General features: G+C 41.4%; 1 protein-coding gene across 1 annotated transcript; it reads left to right on the plus strand.

Annotated features, from left to right (window-relative positions):
• Positions 1–2,553: 2,553 nt before the first annotated feature.
• LOC310933267 (myocardin-related transcription factor B-like) lies at positions 2,554–26,254 on the plus strand (the record flags this gene model as incomplete). The annotated part of the gene is made up of 14 exons (XM_083896708.1): positions 2,554–2,653; positions 7,908–7,973; positions 12,214–12,269; positions 12,355–12,430; positions 12,630–12,791; positions 16,032–16,198; positions 16,715–16,861; positions 18,511–18,758; positions 19,088–19,211; positions 19,294–20,178; positions 22,897–22,995; positions 23,871–24,002; positions 24,089–24,149; positions 25,803–26,254. 14 exons carry the CDS (start codon positions 2,554–2,556, stop codon positions 26,252–26,254), a joined length of 2,775 nt encoding a protein of 924 aa, XP_083752834.1.

The following is a 26,254-nucleotide window of genomic DNA, read 5'->3' on the forward strand; positions in this document are numbered from 1 at the left end:
AAAATAATCAAAAGTTGCCTCAGGTTCTCGTGTAGATTAGCGTTGCTTATGATTGCGGTGACGTCATTTAGAGACAAGCTGCTGCCACCAGAGTCCAGATATCAGTGCTGTAATGTAACAAAGTTACTGTACTACTTCATTCACGTGTCTGTACTTTACTTTTGTTATCTATATTTCTAGGAACTTTGACTTTTACTCCACTACATTTCCTCTAACTGTCTTTGTTACTCATTACTACCAAATAAAATCAGACGAAGAAGAGTTAGTAATGGTCTGTATTTATGTAGAGCTTTTCTAGTCTTGATGAGCTGCTTTACACTACAGTTTTCACCCATTTACACGCTGTAACATGAGGTTAAGTGTCTTGTACAGTAAATGTCAGGTACTTTAAGACTTTTAGTTAAAAATTATTTAATTTCCACCATTTTCTGATACTTTTACTCAGGTATCCCTTTAAGGTACTTAAGAGTGGTAGAGATTCATGACTGATGACAGATAAACCCTTTGTCTCTTCAAATTATTACTGTATTTTTATGTAATTAACACAATGGTTAATAAATTTAACAGTAATAAAATGTATTTTTTTACAAAAAAAAACAGCAAAACAATCAGTTTTATCTCCTAAAAATATTACGGTAATTTTACGTAATTAACACAATGGTTAATAAGTTTAACAGTAATAAAAATTAATTTTTTACAAAAAAAAAACTGCAAAAGATACAGTTTTGGCTCTTCAAAATATTACGGGATATTTCCATAATTACTACAGTTCAAGATTATTTTACAGTAGATTAATGTAATTTTTACAGGAAAAAATATGAAAAAATTACTGTTTTGGGAAATATATATGTTTACAGTACTTCACTGTTACAAAAACTGTTTTATAGTCTTTTTAAGTTTACGGTCTTTTTCTGTCATGGTTTGACAGTTTTTTACTGTAAAATCTACGGACATTTTTTACAGTGTACAACACTCATCCCTGTATATAGAAGTTAGAAGAAGAAAAGAAACTCACTGGCATCTGTTTATCTTGAATGTTTTTATTGGAAAATGACCTCTGTATATTAAATCCTTGTTACATAGAGACTCTGGCTCGCCTTCAACCCGACTTGTCCTTCAGGTTCTTTCTGCCAGGACTTGAGCTTGGAAAAGCTGCTTCAGTGTCAGCGCAGCAATAACTTGGAATGTCTTCCAACATGAAGTGAAACTTTAATCAACTTCAGGCATTTTAGTCCATGAACGTCCTCTAACGGCCTGCAACTGTTTTAGATGTTCGATGTTTTGTGTCACTGTGTTGTGTTGTGTTGTGTTGTGTTGTGTTGTGTTGTGTTGTGTTGTGTTGTGTTGTGTTGTGTTGTGTTGTGTTGTGTTAGAGCAGACACAACGTGTCAGATGTGATATGAAATAAGTCGGTCCTCTTCATATATAATCTAAACATCAGAGATGTGGTTTATTTTCTGGTTATGTTTGTTTATTTCTAAAATAAATACATAACTCTGTTAAACCAAAGTGCAGCACAAACCGATAAAAAAACAGTAACTAAATAATTTAAAATAAAATGATGCTCTAAGACAGTGGAAGCTCACATATAGAATTAGATTTGTGTCAATATTATCAAACCGCAAACAAGACTTCGAGCAACACAAAAACATTTTTCCGATCGTTGCAAACAAAAAGTATATTTTCAAACAAATAAAATACCATAATTATGAATGATTAAATCGCTATTTTTGTTTGCAGTTTGTGTGTTTTTGTTTGCTTGATTCATAAAGTGTGGTTTGCTTCATGAAAACTGTTGTTTGATAATATTGATAATATTGAAAGAGTCCCCAATTGAAAACATTTATGAATATTCATTAAAAACAACATAAAGAAATAGCGTATAACTTTGTATTAAGTGGTGCCGTCACATAAAATGGCTAATACTAAAATAGACAGAACTTTATTGTCCACCAAGGTGCAAATTTTGCTTCAGCTCACCTGCATTAAAACATAAAATCTTAAAAGGAGGCGTAAATAAAGTAAAGAAAACAGTACACACTTAAAATGAAATAACAGGTCGTCATGGTCACAGTAAGACTGACACACACACAGTTATTTTGGTGGATTAAAAGCTTAGTGGTCACTTTGTGGAGGAAAGAATATATATTGCACTTTGGATGAATGATTTCCTTTGTATACATAATATAAAGTCACTAATCAACAAATATAGCAAAAACATATTTTAATGCAAAAAATGTGAATATGTTTAAATAAAGGTTTAATAAAGTAGAGAATGATGAGTTTTTTCTTTGAGCAAAGTGACCTGGAGAGGGTTAACATGAGCAGTCCTCTGTTCCCTCCTCCTGACGTTGGCTGAGCTCACACACACACACACACACACACACACACACACACACACAGACACACACACTTTCTCCGCTGAGGCCAGCTCAGAGCCAGAGAGGAGGGACTGACTGCGTGCAGCTCTGCGGGGCCAGCTGTCGTCCGCTCAGAGCTTCGTCTTTTTCTCTCCCTCCCATCCCCTCGGCTCTCTACTGGCCTCATCCCTCCATGGGACCCCAGACCTGGCTGCCGAGCAAACCAGCACTGTCCTCCATGGCTTGCCTTGATGTGGAGACCCCTTCCATCTGCAGGGGTAAATTCAAATCAGGTGCTCTTCCTGTCTTCTATCTCATCTAATCCTGCATGCCTTTCACTGTTTCAAAGTTATGTGCACCAGAGTTTAATATTCTTAGTTATTGCGTACTGATGCTGCTGACAGCGGTGGTGAGGTGGAGGTGGTGGTGTCGTGACGTATAGTAGACTCAGCACCAGACAGGAAATGACAGGGCAAGAGTGAAAGATCATCATATTGAGTCATGCCAAGTATCAGTCACACAGGAGACACAGGAGTTCTGATGGATCATAAATCAACCACGTCTGTGTTTACACAGGCTCTGTCCTCTGTTGCGAAACATAAGCATGAATTTACTAAATCCTTCATCTTCACCAACTAATTTTGAATTTACTTCCAAAGGTTTTTGTTTTTTTGACCCCCATGGTTCTCAAACTGTGGTAGGTGTACCACCTGTAGTCCGCAAGCTTCCTCTTGTGGTACTCGGAGGAAAATCAGAAATACTCTTCTGCTGTATACACCGGGGTATGTGATCGGAGTGGAGCTGAGGAGTTTTGACCAGAGTGTGTAGAAAATGAAAATAATAGCAAAATTATAATAATAAGTAGAGTCTCACCTTATCTCTCACTCCATCTTGATCTAATTTCACCAGTCTTGTTATAAAGTTCCTAAGAGGGATACTTAACTGGAAAGTATGTTACAAGAAAATCATTTTGGTAGAAGTTGAAGTCACTTTTTATAATATTAGTTAAAGGTGAAGTAAGTAGTTTATAGTGCCATCTAGAGGAGAGGCTGAAATTTACAACAACGAACTGCTCCTCTGCTCACCCCCTCCCTTCCCTGAGTGCTACGGTATCCTCAGCCGGTCAAATGTCGTCCTCGTCGTCTTTCTCCGTGTCAGCAGATGAGGTTCTAGTAGTAATTCAGACAACGAGAGAGAATTGAGCCGTGTTGGCGAGGGCAAGTTGTATTTCAACTGGAAGGTTGTGTGTTAAATTCCTGGCTCTGCTATGTCCTTGAGCAAGACACGTAACCTGTGTTGCAACATGTGAGTGGGTGAAATCTGTAGTGTAAAGCAGATCATTAAGACTAGAAAAGCACTATATAAATAACAAAGATAGTTAGATGAAGTGTAGTGGAGTAAAAATAATAGTTGCGAGAAATATTATTAACAAACTAATGTACAGATACGTGAATTCTGTACTTAAGTACAGTATTTGCATACATTACAACACTGAATTTCCCGATACCAATGTGTGACGTGTCTGTGATGAGAGAGCAAATTGTCTTATTGGGAATAAATCTGCCTCCTGTGAAAAGTCCCTCTCAAACTCAAATGATCTGGGGGCCACTGAGTGTCTAGTTCAGTCTGGAAAAAATTCTATTTTAAATAAAGTATCTGTTTTGAGGTGGAATGATGAGCAGTTCACAATATAAACATGTTCATGACGAAAAATTATTCTAATAAAAAAAAAACAGTGATAGTGAAAAATAGTGAAATAATATCATAACTTGATATTTAAAGGTGCATTATGTAATAAATCTAAAGCAACTGGCCATAAAATCCTCCTAATATGTCACAGAGACTCAGGAATAATGTTCATATAACAAACTGAACGCAACAACAACAGTACGGACAAAATATTTGCATTAAAAAAATTTTGTGCAGACTGCAAATCATGTTTATGTTTTGAAATCATGTTTTGGCATGTGGCGCCACCTACCGCTGTCTACCAATCATTGCTGTCAGTAGAGTCTCAGCTGCCGAGCAACCACGGGTTGCCAGTTACGTCAGAAAACGAAACCTAAAAGACCTCTGTATTTATAATTTGAATGTAGTAACCGTTTTTGCTCACATTCTTACATATGGCACCTTTAAGTGACAGGCTGCATGGAATTGATTGGGGGAGGGGGAGGGGGCTCATGTGGCCTGTGGGCCACAAGTTTAAGACCTCTGCCATAGCTGACTTTACTTATCTTATTAACAACACTGTATTTTAACATAGGTGATAATGGTGTTAATTCAAAAGCTCACTATTTTCTCAGGTGGTACTTAAACAAGTGGTATAAAAAGTTTGAGAACCACTGTCTTAGAGCATATTTTATCCTTATTTATTTTTGTTCATATATATTTATATATAACCATATTATAAACCACATGACACATTACTTTTTATCACATCTGATGATAATATACATATATACATCATTTTTTACATCCTAGAGGATCAGTTTGCCACTTTAGCTCTTTAACATTAACAACATAATGCTAGATTTTCCATGCATAACTATAATTATTTGTGACTTTTTATGACTTGGCTAAATGTAATTGTTTCTGTCCCAAACCAAAGACCAGACTAAATATACTACGGGCTCAAATTCAGAGAGTTATATAAGAGTTTTTATATTGATATTCTTATACAGTTATTTATACAGCCATGTCTTTCCTGCCATGTATTATGTAAGAACCATTTCACTTGTAGAGCTTTAAATCTTGCTGATAAACTTCCCGCTTTGATGAACTGTAGGATAAAAATTAGTAATACGCTTGTATATTTATACTTGCTGGTTATTTCTGTATATGCTGTATGTTCTTGACCTCTCTACGACTCATTTTATGCACACAGAGATGTTCTTCTGCATATCTAAGTTGTAGCAACTTGTTATTTGAGTCAATGTTGGACGTTACTGTTGCCTTTTTCCTATCATCTCAAATCAGTCTGGTCATTTGTCTCTGACCCTTGGCATCAACATGGCATTTTTGAATGCCAGTCACTGGATATTTTCTTTTTTCAGACTGTTCTCTGTAAAGTCTGACGCTGACCACCGTTTAGAGGTTTTAGTGACCATTTAAAGTCACAGAAATCAATCTTTCTTCTCCATTTCGATTCTTGGTTTGAGCTTCATCAGGTGCCATTTGTAGGCAGTCGGCTGTTGCCATGTGATTGGATGATTAGATATTTGCGTTAACAAGCAGTTCAATCGGTAAAGCTATTAAAGTGGATGTTTGGGCTGTTTAAAAAAGTCATTAGCAATATTTCTTTTTGATATACATGCCTGTATCAAATCAATCTAACAGCAAATATTGTGATGGTAGTTATGGGAGATAAACATCGTCCAATAGGTGGCAGTGGAGGTCTATGGACGCGATGTGCATCAAATAAATCCAATTCCAATGCTGTGTAAGATTAATTGAAGCAGCCGTTGCAGTGAATTCTATGGAGGAAATGGTCACTATTTAAAATATCTGTGCGTGTTTGGTGTCATTGTAAGAAATACCCAGCTCTACTTAGAATAATAAGATGACAGCCTCAGGTAAAAGTGGGTTTCAGGTGGTCACGGGGGGGGGGGGGAGTCTGTCAGTGTCTTTGCTATTTACAGAATAACAAAGTCTCAGCGTGTGTGTCTTAAATAAATTCAGGGACTATCTGTAGCCACGCTGTTCCCTGAAAAAACAATGAAGTCGAATAAAATCAAAAAAGGGTTTGATGGGCGACCTCCAGGGATGATTTGCTGAGAACAACATGGGTTTGAGATTAAAGATTGCATCAGTAGACAGGGATTTCAGCAGAGTCCCCTCTCTCTGTGCATGTGTGTGTGTGTGTGTGTGTGTGTGTGTGTGTGTGTGTGTGTGTGTGTGTGTGTGTGTGTGTGTGTGTGTGCGTGTGTGTGTTCCTCCACCACCTCTGTTTACGCTCTGCTGGTGAGCAGGAGAGCGGAGCTAGTTTACATCACACAGGGGTTAGCCAGGGTTCACGCTGGAACACAGATGACACAAAAGCGAGAGAGGGAGGTCCTCGGGCATGAGGTGTACCCCCACAATGGCACTCAAATTAAACCCTGCGTTCTCCTGTGGCGTTGGACAGCAGCTTTTGATGGTATCAACGTGCGCTCATAAATTCTCCTGCCCGTGGCGGGAAAACCACAAAACCAATGGCAATATTTTACAATCTCTGGATATGATCTGTCTCAGGCTGATCATAACCTCCTCTCCTCTGGCTTGTAGTAGGAAAACACAGCAGGCAGACGGGGGGGGGGGGGGGGGGGGGGAGGCGCAGTCACGCTGGGTTTTCTGGGCCGCTGCAGTGAGAATGGAGTCGGCCTCTCACCCTTTGCCTCGGCTCTTGTCACTCCGTGTTCCCCCGGTCCAGCAGCAGAGGCCCGTGATCGTCCCCTGCGCTCTGCTTCCAACTGGAGATCCCACCCCCTTAACTACCCCCAAATATCATGGTTCCCAGGCCTTGTTCTCACAGCTGCCCGGTTTATTTTTGCTAGCGTGAGTCACAGAGGCCTGTTCAGACACAGAACTTTCCCAGGAGACTTCAGCAGGTCTGTTGTGTGTGTGTGTGTGTGTGTGTGTGTGTGTGTGTGTGTGTGTGTGTGTGTGTGTGTGTGTGTGTGTGTGTGTGTGTGTGTGTGTGTGTGTGTGTGTGTGTGTGTGTGTGTGTGTGTGTGTGTGTGTGTGTGTGTGTGTGTGGCTGTTTGCCCAACAGAGTAGATCCAGCTAATCCGACTTTATGTCACTGTAGAAGGGTGACGATGAGGGCTTCGTGCACCTCACACCGTCACGTCGTTTGTCACCATCGCCTTTATCCGCAAGCTGTGTCTGGAGCACTATACACCTCTGAAATAACATGTCCACGCTCACTTGTTTATAAATGTTTAAACTGGGATCTGGCTACAGTTTATATTCACGCTCGACCAGAGTCTGAGGACATTTACTGTACATAATCCCCCCTACATCCAAGACTTGTGCTGCGAGATAGAGACATCTTTGAAGTTCCACAATAACACAGCGCATCACCGCTTATCCATCCAAACAGCAAGATTACATTTTAAAAACAAGCTTTTAAATAGACACAACTCGCTCGGTTCATGACCGGCTCCAGTTTTGCTCACATTCACTGCTGCTGCAGCTTTGCCATTAATCCCTCGTTTATCTGCTCCGTGCTTTTGTTTGATTCCAAACTGAGATGCTTCCTCTCTCTGGGAAAGCTCTCGGCCAGTCGTGTTTGGGTCTTGCTGTTGTAGAATGTGCGGTAACTTTTAACAAGGCCAGTTAAAAAACCCATACAGGAAGTGGATGGGATGTCTGTGGCGGTGAACATGCTTCACTGTTCGGTCTTTTCGGGGGGTTGGAGAAATAAGAAGTGCCTTGTTTTATCTGAAGTCTGGCAGGTTTTTTACAGTTAGGTTGATGATGATGATGGTGATGATGATGATGCAGTGTTGTTGGCTCCGAATGGTGGAAGTTCAACTCTGACCTTTTTGTGTCTCTGCCCTCTCACAGTCCTCCAGCTCTGTCTGCAGCAGAGGAGAACCCGGGAGCAGCTTGTGGAGCAAGGCATCATGCCGCGTGAGTTTTCACGTCACACATTAACACAACACTTACCTTTAACACTCTTTAAAAAAAGTTTTTTTTTTTTAAATAGGTTAGTTGATTGACAGGGTGGAAATCAGGGCAAACCAATATATCCTGAATCCACAGGATTGTTCTTTCTTTCTCATTAAAGTCTTCTTACTTAAAATATGTTGTTTTCATTTGACATCAGGGCCTCAGGTAGATGAAGATTTTATGAGTTATGCAGCCTGTTGCATGTCCTCTGTGCAGTCGTCCACTCGCTAATTACCGAAGGAGGTGCACAAGGATGCTAGAGGGAAGGATACATGAAATTGTTGGACTGATGAATTTAAACTTGGTCTTCCACACTTCCCTGGCATCACCAAAACTCGACTCAACACTTTTTTTTCACTGTTGCCGTCTCTTGTTAGGCCAAGAACATTTTGGCCTTGCCATACTTTCCACTTTTTGTCTGAAGATAGTTCCTGATTTTCTATTCCGCTCCAACTTGGAGTTTGCATAGGTGATATGTGTGGTCACTCTCAATGAGTGTGCAAAGACACATTGTGCCATTGCAGACATCATCCAGACCTTAGCAGATCTCTTTTCTTGTCTTGTGTAAGGTTTATTTTACTTCCACCAATGAAATTGACTGAAAGATAAAGCTGCCAAGCCAATTACACAAAACCAGAAAAGAACAGCTCCTATTATGATACATTCACATTCATTCATTCATGTGACAAAAGTGGAACAGATTCAGTCCCCTGTCCTACTTACCCTGGGTGAACATTGTGTTTCTAAGAACACCTAATAAAAGATGAGCTCATTCTCTGACAGAATCATGCTTATACCTGGAAGGCAGAGAGTGAGAGAGAGAGATGTGTCCTGTTCACTCTCCAGAAAGCTCCTGCAGTCAGGTTGTCCGCTCCTCTCTGGTTCCACGTCACCACATGAGTCAGTAACCGAGCCTTCACTGGAGGTCAGCCTGTGACCTGGCCGGGCAGCGGCCTCCACATAAACATAAACCCACTAAAGCACCATTGCTACTCCCACACTGAGGCAGGTATGTCTTTCTTTGCTCCTCTGACACACTCCTTGGATCGTCCCCTCTGCAAATATGTCCTTAAAACAAACAGTGTCTCATCACAGTGACCGGTCAATGAGGCCGACCTCGCCGGGTCTAAAGCAGTGTGAGTTTGTTTTGAGAGATCAAAGAGTGACTCTCTGAGTGGAACTGTCTCCTCTCTGCTTGAATCAGTTAAGGGGACAACTTCCTGTTTATTATTAATGTCGCACTCATGCAGAACAAAGACATAACACATTAGAAATAAGTGGATTACACTGCAGTCAAGTCAGTGTGCAAAACACATCAGTTGAGTCAAATTGTATTCATGGAAACCAAAAGCACAACTCAGAAATATCAATATAACCATATTATGACCCTCTCTGTCCTTGGACCCTTGATTCTGAAAAGGAAAAACTTGCCCAAATATTGCAACAGGAAAAAAAAAAGACAAGCAGGGGAGATTTAAAATTTGAGAATTAAAAAATCAGCTATTACAGTGCAACAAACCAAATCAGTGTTTTCCATGGCTATTGTAAGTATAATTTAGTCAAGAGATGATGTATAAAGAGAGAAAAGTGGAGGGCCAAGATTGGAGCCCAGGGGTACTCCTTTTTTCATATGAGAAAGTTGATTGTTAATGGTAGAAAAATGTGATAACAGTGAAGTTGAGTCAGTGTGGAAAATAAAGTCGGTTGAGTCCAATTTTATTCATGGAGACCAAAAGCACAAATCAGAAATTTGCCTCAAGGGGCTGAACAGCCATATTACGACACTCGCTGTCCTTAGACCCTTGAATCGGAAAAGGAAAAACTCCCCCAAATGACACAACAGGGAAAAACCACAAGAGACACAGAGATATGTAGTAGATGTTGTTTATACAAAATAAAGCATCAAAGTAGATTTAAAGTCCAGAGAATCAAAATGACAACATCTCAGACAATAACATTAATAAAACATATGACGTGGGAGGACATCGACTATCCAGGAAATCTGAGCCACACGACCTTTTCTCCACTGTGAAGACCAGGGAGGAGGACAGACTGCACAAACATACAAGAGGCAACACCAAGCACATTATTCACACAGGTCAAGTCGAAGGAAACAAACACACACAGGGAGAGGCAGACATGGACGGAGGCTACAGGACTTCTGGAGGATGAAGAACCAGATCCCAAACATCTGGAACAAGGCCACGACAGCCTGGATAAAGAGAGAGAGAGAGAGGGAGAGAAGTCCCTGGATGGCATGTGGTCCAGCCTGAGTGAAAACAGAGCACAGGGAGGAGAAAGGAGGGGGGGAAAGAGGGAAGAAAGTGGAGGTGGGGGGGGAGGGGGTAGGCACAAAGCCTGGACGTTGCTCAAGGAAAAAACAAAACAAATGAGGGGTTAGAGAGACGCAACACTTATCAGAACGTTTACAGTAAATCTTGTCGCAAGCTGAACCATGCATGTGAGGAATTTTTCGTAATATCACGTGGCAGGAGTGAAAACAAGACTTTACAATTATCCAGTCTGGGTGATAAAGGCATAAATAAGAGTCTTGGCATCTGTCATAGACAGATAATGAGGAGCAGTGCATCCACCATTCCAGAAGGGGGAGCTGCCCTTCCGAGAGCGGGTGTGCCGAATGTCACTTCTGGGGTATTGGCCAATCACAACACAGTCTGTCTTCTCAGGGGAGATTTATGTCTGAAATAGCGCAGCTGACAAGTGCTTCAAAAAGGACATATTTCTATCGGCTCGTTTCCAGCAACTAGGAGTTAATGTATGTTAAAAACAAGTTAATGTATGTAAGTAGACCTCCATAACTAACATATATGTGCAACAGGACCACTCTATGTGACCTTTAATAGAAATGCTTTTTCATTTTCAAAATATAGCTACATTTTTTTGACTGAATAAAATAAAATGAATAAAATGAATCATCAATATTCCAAACTGCATTTTTTATTTTCAACTTCAAGACTGCTTATTCTGTGACTTAATTGAGCAAACAGAGAAATGCTCCGTAATGCTAACTCATTTTGAATTATGGGACACGTTTGGCGGATCGAGCATGAAAACGAAAAAGCTTTGTCTTTTAATTAAGTCACAGAATAAGCAGTCTTGAAGTTGAAAATGAAAATGCAGTTTTGAAGTTGAAAATGAAAAATCATTTCTGTTAATGCATTTTAATTTGGAATATGAGACACATTTGCTTCCAAGAATAAATACAGCAAGATAGTTTTCACGTTTTCACGTTTTCCATTGCTCTGCATCTGGATTATTGGTCTGACTGGGTAAAGGTCTGTCCAATACATCCATTGGTGACAACCTTTCCAGACTCATACTTAATCTCAAATGAGATTTGATGATGGTGTTAGCCAGGCTACCTAGCTATCAGTGTAACAGAGGAACTCAACTCATGGCTGCGTATAATTTGGCTAATAAGTGACTTATGAAGAGAGAAAAGCAGAAGGCCAAGATTTGAGCCCAAGGGTACTCCATTCTTTGGATGACAATTTTAATTGATTCATTTTCCACAACTTTATCTGCCATGTGAGGGTTGCGGGCAGGTCATCAGTCCATCAGCTACGGTCAATTTAGAATGTCCAGTTAACCTAATCTGCCTGTTTTGAACTGTGGGAGGAAGCTGGAGTACTCGCGCCCACACATGGAGAACATGCAAACTCCATATGGAGAGGACCCTCGTTTGAACCGAGATCTGAACTGGTGACCTTCTTGTTGTGAGCCAGCAATGCTAGCCACTGGACCACCACGTGAACCCCAAAAATATTGATCTTGACTATTATTCAGGGAAACATTATCAAGCCAAATTGTGTGGGACATGAATCCAGAGAACAACACATAATTGCTGGAGTGTCAGGCAGATTGAAAACAGACAGCTCAGTAGAAGATGAGAGACTTGACAATGATGATACTTGTGAGGAGTCTTTAATCACAGGAACTTTAAAACTTATTTTATAATCATTTAATTTATAATTTGTCCAATTTATGTTGATTTGTGTAAAGATCAAATGTGTATACATTTCTCGAGGACATCAGATGGCATAACTGTCTGCAGAACCAGAAGAAGTGAAATGGTCTTTGAAAATAGCAGTAAAAGAGAAATAATTTATTTTAAAATGGAAGGGACAGTTTGCTTGTGTGTGTGTAAATATTTATGTGTCAATCATCCACTTTGTCACAGCTCTGAAAACACCTGCCGTCTTTCATGAGCAGATTCGCAGCCTGAAGAGAGCCAAGGTAAGACACCAACTCGTGCCACCACCGCTGCAGCTGATGGTGATATAATCATCTAAAATGATGTCAACTTTTCATTTTCTGACAGACTGGGACCTTTTTAAAACACAAACTCTGCAGTAGGCCTGAGCGATCTGACCTGGTCCGTATGCACATCCTACAAGGTACTCGTCCTCCTGTGTGTTCTGACTAGTTAGTAGATAAGAGACATGAAAGATGGTTATTCATGTGTCTGAAACTGAAAAAGTTATACCCAGATAAAAGTCTCTGTGAGGTCTGGAGGAAGCTGCAGTGACTCACGCTGACAACGCAGTTAAGAGGCTCACTAGATCATAGCTAACGATCCTCTTTGTCTCCCGTCAGAGACGAAGGCTGAGGCCTCCCTGCACGCCACCCAGATGAAGCTGAAGCGAGCCAGACTGACTGACGATCTCAACGAGAAGATTGCCCAGCGACCTGGACCCATGGAGCTGGTGGAGAAGAAAATCCTGCCTGTGGACTCTGCATCTGAAGAGGCCGAAGATGGTAGATATTATTTAATCCTCACCAACAGTTCTTCAGTTGCAGTGACACCTAATCCATCATGTTACATTTTAGGGGCATTTTGTATCATCCAGTGAGACAGATATATGGATCTATCATTATACTTTTGACTTTTAGGCTGGCTTTACACGACAACGATCTGAACACAAACCGCAAAAGTGGCGTTGCGTTCCCACTTTTTATTTTGCGTTTAGACGAGCGTCTTTGGGTGGAAATCTGCATGCACACGGTGACGCGAAAGTGTGTGAAATTTGATGTAGTATGCATGCCAGGTGGCTAGGTGGCACTGTGAAGCACTGTCATACAACAACACCAGGAGCGCGCACATGCGCTGAAACATCCTTCAACTTCTCTCTATTAGCGCTGAGTAGCCCACAGTCGAAAAACCACAACATTAACTTGGCGTAATTGCTGAAATGACTCCTGGATAGGTATCAGAGTAGCTAAGGCAACTTGAATGTCCGACTGATGGATCGAATCCGACATGTTTGTTGTTGTTTGTCTGTACTGCACATGGATCTGACGTCAAAGCGTACAGGAGGATAGCCAGCGTGAGCAGCTCAGATAACACTTTTGCGTTTTCAACCCTTTAGACGAGAATGCGACAGCGGAGCGTTTTTAAGATTTCCACTCTGGAGGGTGGGTTCATTTTTTTGCGTTTTTAAGCCCCAAAAACGCCGTCGCCGTCTAAACGAAAGGCACATCTGATCAAATATTTTGTCGGTTTCACCCGGGAGCGTTGCCGTGTAAAGCCAGTGCACTGATTAATATTGAATCACTATATCATATATTTATGTCATTTTGGTTCATTCATTATGTAGCCTTTACTACAAAAAGAAACAGCAGGTTGACTTCACAAGAGACAAACTGGCAGGAAAAAACAGAGTGGAGATAATGAGACACAGGTGTCCCAAATTATGAACAGGTGTGAGTAATCAGGGGAAACATCCGAGACGTTCGCCATCAGTGGAAAAAAAAAACGTTCTGTGATTTCAGCGCTCACCCTTTTGAAAAGTCAGTCATTATTTCTGCCTGTGTGTCGTGCTGACTGCTCAGTTCCCTGCTGTATTTGTGTAAATGTTTTTATTGTCTTAGTTCTGGATGCCAATGCCATTCTGTTGGTTTCTCACCACACTGCCCCACATTACAATATGTGAAAAGCATTTGACCACTTAACTCTGTGCAGAAGGGAGGATGGAGCTTTCTGACTGCAGTTGTGTTTCCTTTACAGATTTCAGCAAAATGAAAGCGATATTTCTGAAATGCACTACAATTGTTACGTGCAGGTGTTTCCATTGAAGTGTGTTTTGCGTAATTTTTCGTAACGTTACCTTGACCTTGACCCTTGATCGTGTCCAGTGATGCCGGTGACGTGTAAATGCGAAACGTTTTAAACTCAGAACTAGTGCTGTCAGTTACACGGATTATTAAAGGCGTTAACACAAACCCCTTTTAACGGTGTCAATTTTTTTATCGCGCGATTGACGCTCTTTTTGGCCGAGCGCTTTGTAGTTTTTTTCACATGCTGTTGCAGCAACTGGAAACGTTAGAACAACTACAACACTACACCGGATCTAACTTGAACGAAAACAAAACAACAGACACGCTGCACGAGCCGGCCAAATAGTAGTCGGCTTAAACGTTACGTTTTGAGTGGATGGCAAGCGCTGTGCGCTTCTCCGCTAGCTCCTTCAGCTCGGATTAGTTCGTTACGGCAACAACACATTAAACCACGGGACTTCGTCTGCATTGAAAGAACGACTCTTTATTCATGCGGCTCTCACAATAAGAGGAATAACTCAAAATATGCAGGGTGATAGAGATATTCACCTGCAGCTCGCTAATGTAAACATATGGAACACATTACTTCCTGCTTCACCTACGCACCTCTCTGACGTCACAAGTAACACACAGTACACAAACTCCTACAGCACACACACACCAGATTTAGCCTGTACCATAGAAGAGACTAGGATTAGATTGTCTGCCAGGGTGGTTCAGTCCGTAGAATAAGTAATAATAATTAATCTAAAATTATATTTTGGCTTGAACAAATATTGCATTTTGAAATTGCAGTAAGCTGTATTGCGATTTAGATAAATTTAGATTAGCCCTACACTACAGTATATGCCAAAATATGTAAATCACATTTACACAGAGCAAGCCAATCCACTTTTCTATGTTGTATTAAAATGAGGAAAAATAATGGTACAAAAAGAAATCAAGGGACATTTAGAATAGATAAAAGTGTGTGATTAATTGCAATTAATCGCGAGTTATGACATTAATGCAATTGATCACGATTAAATATTTTAATCGTTTGACAGCACTACTCAGAATATGAAAAATAGAATCAGAAGCAGATTATTGGCTAAATACGTTGGTACAATCAAGGACGTGACCCCTGTTTGCCATTACTCTATGAATGTATTCATATCAAAAAAGAGACTGAACTAAACTCAAGTTGAATTTACATTATCAATGTAAGAGCTGTTAAATATCACTCTGATGAAATGATGAATGACTTGTTTTCCATTAGCCTCAGCTGTGACCTGTGTAGTGCTAATAAGCAAGGTTTGAATGCTAACATGCTAAATGGTGAACCCTGTAAACAGTCTACCTGCTTTGAAAGCATTTTAGCATCATTACTGTGAACATGTTAGCATGCTACGTTTAGATTAGCAGCACTTTCCATACCTGCACTTTCCATGCATGCTAGCATAGATATTGTTTGTGTTGTTTCTTTGTTTTGTGGCTCAGTTACTGGACAATCGTATTTTCCACTTTGAAATCGTATAAAAGATAAGTATAGAATAATGAAACTGTGTCTGAAGTTGGTGACACACAACACAACTTTCACAGTCGTTAACGATTTTGACCATGTCTAAGAAAGTGACAGTTTCGATATTCCTGCTACTTCCTGTCATCATCTGATGCTATTTCCTGTGTCCCAACTACAACTACTGTGCGATTGTGTCCAGTGAGTCGGCCCAAAAAAGGTTGGGTGACTGAGGTCAGATCGGGTCATCTTTCTGTGCCAACTGTCCCCAACTAGTGCTGACCAGAGCAGACTCTCCACTATTGTGGATAAAATCTTGTAGTGTCCCCATCTTTAACTTTTCAAAATATCCGTTTGACAAATGCTTTTTCTCTGTTTCAATTTTATTCTTATTTGAATAGAAAATGAGCTGCACTTGTTTTTATTTGATGTCGACCTCATAGGTGATAAGGCGAACCGCTCTAAGGCAGCAGATGTTTACAGCTTTGATGAAGACAGCGTGGACGCCTTATCACCAGAGCAGCCTTTCAGCCAGGAAACTCCCAGCTCCACCTCGGCCTCACTTATAGAGTCCACTTCATTCTCCTCTCAGTTAAATTCTCCCTCACAGGTACACCAATACCACAAACTGTGCCAACTGTGTCTTAACATTAGAGGAAAGTTTATCATATTAGGGATTTTTAGACACTACATTTCAATCTCTATATGATGCTATTGTTCTAAGTGTTTCCAAACCAGACACTGGATCAGGACCTGCTGCAGATGGCTCTAGGGAGGGTATTCTTCGGCCTGCCAAATACATTTTGCAGCTATTTTCCCAGCCTTTTACTTAAGATTTATGAAATAACACATTCATAAAAACTTGTGATTTGCGTAACAAACATGTATTTCTTGGAAGGTGTCTGGTTTACCTATTAAAAATAACATTTGGTGTTACAAAATCAGCAGTAAAATAGTCAGAAACATTATATTGTTGCACAAATTTTATGTCTCTTGTCAAGATTTATATTGTGAATTTGGGTTTTTAAAAAACACTTTTTTTTATGTTTTTATGCATATGCACACAATTAACTGACTATTCTGTTTGACTTTTAATGATCAAATGAATCTGGTTTCTTTTTCTTAGCTCTCCCCACCACCTAACACACAGCCCTCATCAGATTTGGTCAATCCTGCTTCTGCCAGTGAACCACAAAGCAACGCACAAGCATCTACACCTCAGCCAATCACCACTGTCGCTCCCGTTGTCACGCCAGGGCCAGTTCTCGTGAAGGTGAGCTGAGTTTCCTTAAAATTAAAATTGCAATCTTTGTTTTTCTTTTTTAAAATAAAGATGAGTTAGTTTAGTTTATAACCTCAACTCTCTGTTTTTCTGATTTATTAACTGTGTTTTTGTCCCCCTTGTTTCCTTTGGAAATGTGATGACACGTGACACGGTGTCAGAAGACACAGGGTCTGTGTTTTATCATTCTGAAAGTCACATCAGTTCAGGGGGTGAAGTGAAATTCAGCACTTGGCCAAGTCAAACATGCACAACAGGGTTTAAAGTCCTCGTTTTTCTTCTTGTTTTTCTTTTTTTAAAATCAGTGCCAGCCACAGTTTGTCTTCAATTAGGGTGCAGTGACATGCTGGCCCTCCTCGTTCAGGCTGTGCAGAGCCTCTGCCAAAAATTTAAAGTGCAAGGGTGAAGCAATAACTTGTACATTACTCTTAATCCAGTTATCCTTTGAGCATAAGATGAACTCTCCCACCCTCGGAATGTGATCGGGGAATGAATTTGACAAAGTGGTGCGTGTGCGCTTGTTCAACTCAACTCAACTCAAGTTTCAGGTTTCACGGTTATAACCTGTTACTTTTATGCCAAGCCATTTTCATGTGCATCCTGTAATTACAGGTGGTAAAACAATAAGAGTCACATTTCCACTACCCGTTTCCCCATCCTGCACTGCTCAACGGGTGAAAACAATGTTCCACCTCAGTGCTTTAAAAAAAAAATCCATTATCATTTCCAAGCCTTGCAGTGTTGGCACAGGCTTATACTAAGGGCCAATTCCAATTCCTATCTTAACCCTCAATCTTAACCCTCAAGCTCAACCCTTAATCTTAACTGGCCCTCAAAACCAAGTGTTGAGGGTTATTTTGTCACTTAGAAATGGGACACCCCTTAAATGCAGATACGTCTTCAGACTGCGGGGGGCAGAATAACGTGAAAACTGCGTCCAGTCTGTCAACTCCAAAAAAGAAGAACAAATTTACGTCAGGATTATTTATATCGATCTGTTTGTCAGTCAAGTTATTAGGTTGTCAGTTAGTTATAAGATGATACTCATACAAATACCACAACCACGGACATATTCAGCTGACAGTTACCACACACCACGGCTTATTGAAAAGTAAACCATAGCAAACGATCGCTTGTCCGCACCGGCCGGCTATTGACAAAAGATCGTAAAATAAAAATAAATGTTACGCAACAATGACGTCAGTAATCCATAATATGGGCCTAAACTAAGATAATACAATGGTTTTCATCATTTTTATATCTCTATTAACAAAGAAAATACTTGATTTGTAGCGTACTCGTTTCGCTGCTTTCGACGCCATCTTTGTTATGTGAAAACACGCAATGCATTCTGGGTAGCCCTTGCTCCCAAGGGTGGTCTCGGAAAATCTCAATATTGAGGGCGATACAGCCGTTAAACTTGGCCCTCAACTTAATTTTTCTGAGATTCGGGACAGCACTTGCACTAGAGGGAGCGCATTTTTGAGATTGAGGGTTAAGCAAGGAATTGGAATTCACCCTAACTGTAATAAATGTAAAAGTGGATCAGGTACTCTCAGGTTTTACCACCATGTCCACTTTTCTTTTCTTTGTTACTTCACCCCACGCATTGCTTTGTTTTGTTTTGTTTTGTGTTGCAGCAGAGCCTGCCCAAGCTTGCTGGCGACAAAGGCCGCAGCAAAAAGAGCAAAGAGCCCAAACCTTGGGTGAAAAAGCTGAAGTACCATCAGTATATACCACCAGACCAGAAGCAGGAGCTCAATGAAATGCCGATGGACTCTGCGTATGCTCGCCTCCTGCAGCAGCAGCAGCAGTTCCTGCAGCTCCAGATCTTAAGCCAGCAGCAGCAGCAGTACAACTACCTGTCTGTGCTGCCCACCACAGTAAAGTACGGCTTCATTCCACAACACAAACGTGCACAGACTTATAAGCTCGACTTCATTGCCGTTGACTGATTGATTCATCACAAATGTTGCCTCCTTCTAGAGTTCACTTTTTATTAGACTTTTCATTTCCTACAAACAACAAATCAAACGCGAGCACCTGCCTCCAGATGACGTGAAGCTTGTGGCCTCATCTGTTTCTACGCAGCTGCTGTTTGTCTTCAGTACTTGACTTTTCCTGCCCCGCCGTTTCCTACACAGAAGCACTTAATTGTGAAAAATGAACAAGAGTTCACATTCTGTGTTCTTGTTCTCTTCCATCTCATTACAACAGGCCAGCAACTGAGGTACAAACCAGCTGTTCCAGTAGAAACGCTGCATCTGCCCCTTTACCGCGGCAGCACACTGACACCAGCCGCGAGCTGTGTCATTTACCAGACAATCTGGATGAGATGAAGGTGACACATTACTGCCTGCACACAGTCTCACTATAAACTTGAGCCCAAGCAAAGATATTTTATGATAATGTGTTGTTTACAGGTCGCTGAGCTGAAAATGGAACTGAAGCGCAGGTCTCTGCCCGTCTCTGGCACTAAGACAGATCTGATCGAGAGGCTCAAGTTGTATCAGGAGACGTCTAACATCCAGAATGCTGTTGCCATGGAAACGGCGGCCCCACAGTCTGAAAACACAAAGTTAACCCCACCGGTGTCCCCCATAGCCTCCAAGGTGTCCAGTCTGGCCATAGAGGACAGTAGTATGGTAGAAACTCAAGCAAATCTTTCAGATGCTCAGTCAAGAACTTACTCAGCTCCCTGCATGAGAGCTCCACAGGAGGAGTTTCCCACGTCTGGGAAGCACTCAGTCAAGGACTCTGAGAAGGACAAGCGTCTGTACGAGAAGGAGTGTCAGATTGAGGAGCTGATGAGGAAGCTGGAGCAGGAGCAGAGGTTGGTGGAGGAGCTGAAGATGCAGCTGGAGGTGGAGAAGAGGAGTCAGCACGGAGATTCTCCACCTCAGCTCTGTTCTCTCGCTCCAGTCCGGATCAAAGAGGAAAACTGTGGTTCTCCCTTAAACTGCTCCGCGTCCTGCAGCTCTCCTGGTCTGCCAGTGCTGGTGAAGCAGGAGGAGGCTCCAGATCAGTGCCACTTCACTCCTCCAAACCGATTCATCATCAGCCATCAGACCATCAAGCAGCCTGAAACCCTGCAATCCGTCCATGCCGGAGCGCAGATCCTCCTGCCTGCATCGCTTCCCAGCTCGGCAGTCGCTCTCCAGATCCCTGCCAACTGCATCAAATTACACACTACTGTTAGCAGCCTGGCCCCAGGCCTCATCCAGACCTCTGGACAGGTGCCACTGAAAACAGAGGCCTCAGCAGCTTTACAGCAGCAATGCAGTGCTCACACTCCGCCACTGACTAAGGTAAGAAAACACACTAATGCTTGCCCACACGGCCTCGCTCTCTACCTCCTTATTAGTCACTGCTATCAGCTGTGGTTTCATGGTAGTTTTAAACATTTCTTCAAAATATACAAAGCCCCAACTTGTGCGTGATCAGCCCGCACGTGAAACATGTGCCACTCCAAAATCACGAAAGTGGTTTTCTCTGCAGTAAACTCTCATTAAGTCACGCATCATAGACGCGGTGCAGTGTTTTTGGTGGCACTGCTTCCTATGTATCACATATCATGTGTTTTTTCCCCTCCAACAATCTGCAACACGCTACCATGGGTAATACATCTTCCTCGTTGCCATGATAATAACAGGCCTCGGCTGGGTGGTGAAATCACATTTTAAAAAAATTAAATAAAATGAAGGCCTGTGGAAACATGGGCGACTGGAGCAGGTTCTGAGTGACGGCTGACTGTAAGCGCCCTCGGTGCTCCCTGTTCGTCCTTCTGCTCTGAGCCCAACACGCAGCCAGAATTAGCTACAGAAACCGCCGCTTGACATTGCTCTCATGAGTTCCACTGCACCAGCTCTGCTTTCCACAGGCCAGAGGAGGAGCGTGATGGTTCGGCTGAAGACGACCCAGCACAAGTCACTATTAAGGTCCAATTTGTGAGAATAAGTGAGGATTAGTGGCATCTTCCCTTTCACAAGCACGTCAGGGAACTACAGTGGCCTTCACATACCAGACTCTTTTTCATCTCTATTGGTTTATGTGGCCTATAATCTGTCACCATCAGTTTGGACGACTGTACAAAAACATCTCGGAGCGACATGGTCACCTCTGTAAAGCAAGTTCATGGAAAAAAGCTTAAACTAAAAACTAGAGGTAGACCAATATGGGTTTTTCTTGCCAATGCTGATTTTTGATGGTTGTTAATTGATGCTGAATTTTATTTTTAGCTTTTGATAAAATGTTTAATGATAAAAAATATATATATATACAAAAGATTAAAATACATGTGCCTCAAAAAAAACGGAAAGAAAATAAAAGAAACGTTTGGATGAAAAACTAAAGTGTTTGGACTAAACACTTTTTCTGAGAACAAAGATTGTAAATAAACTGCAAAGATAAATGTTAAATGGCGACTCAAAGCTGCTTTATACTACAGTTTTTGCCCATTCGTCCATTCATATAGTGCAGGGCTTCTCAAAGTTTTGATACCTGAGGGCCAATTTAGGAACCCAACATTGGACTGAGGGCCGCCAAAGGATCAAAAAAAGGGAAAAAAAACAGAAAGAAATCCCATTTGTAATAATTTTAATGACCAGATTGCAGTTCTACAGTTTAGCGTTAAGTAATATAAGCGTTAATATAATGTAATTTAAGCTTTATAATTTACTGGGTAATTGCCCAGTATTTTGGCCATTGTTCTTACCTTCTAATTACAGGTTAATACCAAGTAACACATTTCTGTTACCATATATTTACTGGGTAAATAGCTAGTAATTGGGGGCTGTAGCTACCTGCTTATTACCAGCTTATAACCCAATAATACACTAAAGTTCACCATATAGAAACCAGGTAAATACTCAGTATTTTTGTTTACACTTATTGGTCTGTATCCAGTAATGTCCAATAAACATTTAACAAGCTTAGTAGCTCCTGGGTTAAAACTATCTACTGTAATTCATTGCGGTCCGCCAGAAATGTTTCTGCGGGCCGCCATTGGCCCCCGGGCCGCACTTTAAGAACCAATGATATAGTGCATCTAGTGCAGTACTTTTTCCATCATGCCTCTATCACACCCATTCACACCCATTCATGGTGTTGGCAACGGAGTTGTCTCATCTAGGGAGGCTCTGCTGCCCAGGTTTTGCTCTTTTTATCTGACATAGGGCAGTAGTGGCGAGCACTGTTGCTTCACTGGAGTCCCAGTTTGACCAAGAGCATGTGGAGTTTAATTGCAGAGGTTCAGTGGCGATTGAATTTGGGAGTGAATGCTTGCCGACCCATGCAGGGTGTTCCCTTTCGTCCCTCTATCAACTGGGATTGGCTCCAGTGTCCTATGACCCTTGTGTGGAGGATACCGTAAAAAAGTGGAAAATGAGAGTAACTGACACGGAGCCTGACAGATGAGCCACTATCCTTGAACTGGCTGAGAAGTTTATCCTGTAAACCACTGCACGTGGACGCCCCTTTGTGTTTTCACTCAAACTTCACAGGCACTCGCTGTTTCTGCTGCCTCTGTCTGCCTTGTCATAAAATTAATCACTTCCTGTTTGCAGTGTGGGATTGTCGGCGTTCAACACACGGTCTAAACATGGCTATACTGAGAAAGAGAGAGAGAGAGGGAGCTGACAGACTTAATCAGCACTGTGTGAACTCATTTTACAATTTAAAGGACTAGTTTATTTTCAAAAGTTACACACTACATTTACAAGTTATGTGCAAGGAGAAAGGTTGGGGAGCAAACTGAGGAATTACGCGTCAGAAGCCATTAGAATGATTTTATGGCTGTTATTTTTAAGGTTTGAAAAGGTTTTACAGCGTAGCTTTCAAAGCAGGCGATTCAGAGTGGTGGTCATCTATTATGTTTCCTGTGCCGTTTGGTGAGTTAAACCCACAGAGACTGAGAATGATGCACTGCTCTACTTTCCCATACTTGTTGCAGGAAGCACTTCACCCCCGTCGACTGCGTTTAATGCATTCATTAACACATGCTGACCTGTCCTCGTTTCCCTCTGCAGACGTGGAAGATGGATCCCGCTGCACAGAGCTTACTCAGCACATTCCCAGCGAGTAGTTGTCCTGCAGGAGCCGCCACCTCTAATGGAACTGAGAATGAGGTAGATCATTGCTGAGCTTTGTTTTATCCACTCTGATTTGGGGCCAATTCCTATCTTAACCCTCAAGCTCAACCCTTATCTAAACTGGCCCTCAAAACCAAGTGTTGAGGGTTATTTTGTCACTTAGAAATGGGACAGACCTTAAATGCAGATACGTCTTCAGACTGTAGGGGGCAGAATAACGTGAAAGCTGCGTCCAGTCTGTCAACTCCAAAAAAGAAGAAGAAGAACACATTTACGTCAGGATTATTTATTACGATCCATTTGTCAGTCAAGTTATTAGGTTGTCAGTTAGTTATAAGATGATACTCATACAAATACCACAACCACGGACATATTCAGCTGACAGTTACCACACACCACGGCTTATTGAAAAGTAAACCATAGCAAACGATCGCTTGTCTGCACCGGACGGCTATTGACAAAAGATCTTAAAATAAAAATAAATGTTACACAACAATGACGTCAGTAATCCATAATATGGACCTAAACTAAGATAATACAATGGTTTTCATCATTTTTATATCTCTATTAACAAAGAAAATACTTCATTTGTATCGCACTCGCTTCGCTGCTTTCGACGCCATCTTTCTTATGTGAAAACACGCAATGCATTCTGGGTAGCCCTTGCTCCCAAGGGTGGTCTTGGAAAATCTCAATATTGAGGGCGATACAGCCCTTAAACTTGACCCTCAACTTAATTTTTCTGAGAATCGGGACAGCACTTGCACTAGAGGGAGCGCACATTTTTGAGATTGAGGGTTAAGAGTGAGGGTTAAGCAAGGAATTGGAATTCACCCTTACTCTGTACAACGTGAACTGCATTTAAATGGTGGTGGTTGGTATCAGAATTAAAGGAAACCGTTTCCTCTCAGTCTCCCCGTCACAACCAGCCAACCATGATGTTGCACCAGCCGACGTTCGTGCACCACGTGTCAAAGTGTAAAGACCCCCCTCGCTACGAAGACGCAGTCAAACAGACGCGCAGCATGCTGACGGCTGTTCAGGTGAAACAGACACGGGAAATTCATGTGAAACTTTTGGTTTGTATCTTTGAAGTGTTGAACATTCAGTGATTGTGATTCCTCTGCAGAGTCCCAGTGCAGCGAGTCAGCAGATGGACGATCTGTTTGATGTGTTGATTGAGAGTGGTGGTGAGAAATGTTCTTTCTTTTCTTTTTTTATTATGTACAAGTGCTGCACAGGTTTTATGTGAGCCTTTTTTTTTTTTTTTACCGATATCTCTTGTATTTCTTATCAAAATAACATAAAGTGGACACCGGTGACCCGAGTAATTAACCTGCCAAGTTTGAAGCCTGTCAAACAGATTGTCTGTTTGACAGTTATGCTGTTGAGAGTCAGACGTTCCTTGTATTTTATCGATAAATAAACACCTGTGTCTAAATCCTCAGCAAGGGTGAAGAAAAAAGTGCCACAAAGAACTTTTAACGAGCTGTGCAATAGATGCCACTGCAAATATAAATGCTAGATTAGAACATCACCACTTTATAGTAAGACCACCCTTAATAAAGGATTCATTAATGAGGTTATTCAGTAGCTTTTTACAATCTTTCACTAATAAGCTACTTATTACCACAATGGTAAAAGTGAGCCTGATTATAAAGTGAAAAGCAGGTGAATAAAAGGTGATTTAAGGAAAATATTTTCAACTTAGTGCTATCCCTGTTTTTATGAATTTAAAAAAAATGGGGGTCTATTTTTCACGTCAGCAACAGGCAGGGATTCAAAGTGAACACGTGTTGGCTTTACAGCAGCAGCAGACGTACGCAGTCGTATGATGAGAGGAGACGACAAGGTGACAATAACAATATTATTATGTTAAATATTCACAGCCAAAGTGTATGAGAGGAACAGAGAGAAAGACAACTAACCTTGACTAAAGTTCCCCGTTTTGCTTCCCTGTCTGAGAGAAAACTCCTAATAATTAAACTTGGTAAAACACTTGGCAAACGCTTGTATGAAACATTTTTGAGAGGAGGGCTGAGGATTTTTAATTTCAGATATCATTCAGCATTTCAGACACTGCTCTGCTGGTGTTGAAGTGTTGAAGTGAGAACAAAATACAAAAACACAATATAAGCACAGTTTTCAGCCTGTGATTGAAAATGTATTTAGTGTTTTCTTAATCACCAGGAACATGACGGTCAATTCTTTGAGTAGATTTGACAGATTTTATTACAGATTTTTAAGCCGTAAACAGGTGTGTCGGTGACAAACAAAGCAACATATATGTGATAAAATGTACATTTTGACTTTAAGGAAGCACCATTGTTATCAGTGATGTTTCCTTAATGATGACACATCATCTTATCTATCTATATTATCTATCTTTATTTTCTTACATTATAGCATGTTAAAGGTGCCATATGTAAGAATGTGGCCAAAAACGGTTACTACATTCAAATTCAAAATACCGAGGTCTTTTAGGTTTCGTTTTTTTGACGTAACTGGCAACCCGTGGTTGCTCAGCAGCTGAGACTCTACTGACTGCAATGATTGGTAGACGGTGGTAGGTGGCGCCACATGCCAAAACATGATTTCAAAACATAAACATGATTTGCAGTCTGCAAAATATTTTTTTTAATGCAAATATTTTGTCTGTACTGTTGTTGTTGATGAGTTCTGTTTGTTATATGAACATTATTCCTGAGTCTCTGTGACATATTAGGAGAATTTTATGGCCAGTTGCTTTAAATTTATTACATAATGCACCTTTAAATGAAGTCGGGACAGCACAGTAAGAATTTGAGGATCTTCACACGTTTTCGTGTTCTGTACTTTTCCAGAAATCTCCCCTTTCATCAAACAGGATCCTCCCACCCTGGACAAACCTCTGCCTGTCACTGCCAGTGTAACCGTCCTTCCTGTCAACACGGTTCTGTCCCGCCCTCCTCCCATGGTCCAAGTGGCCCAGCATCCTGCCGTGCCCCTTAAACCGTCAAACTGCCCGCCAGCGCTGACCCCTGACACCCGGCTCGACGGCCTACTGGGCTGCACGGTGGGCGCAGACGCTGACCCACAAACTCTGAAGCTGATGGACGACTTGCACTCATCCACAGTCGCCGCCATGGAAGTGGACTTTAGCAGGAGCTCGGCACCCTCCGCTTTGACCTTGCACAGCGCCAACATGGACAACATGGACTGGCTGGACCTGACGCTGTCTGTGCCAGCAGGGGACATGTCCACACCTGTGGGCGTCTTCTCCACTGACTTCCTGGACTCTCATGAGCTGTGTTGA

The sequence above is a fragment of the Microchirus variegatus genome (genome assembly GCF_963457635.1).
Source record: "Microchirus variegatus genome assembly, chromosome: 10".
NCBI lineage: Eukaryota > Metazoa > Chordata > Actinopteri > Pleuronectiformes > Soleidae > Microchirus > Microchirus variegatus.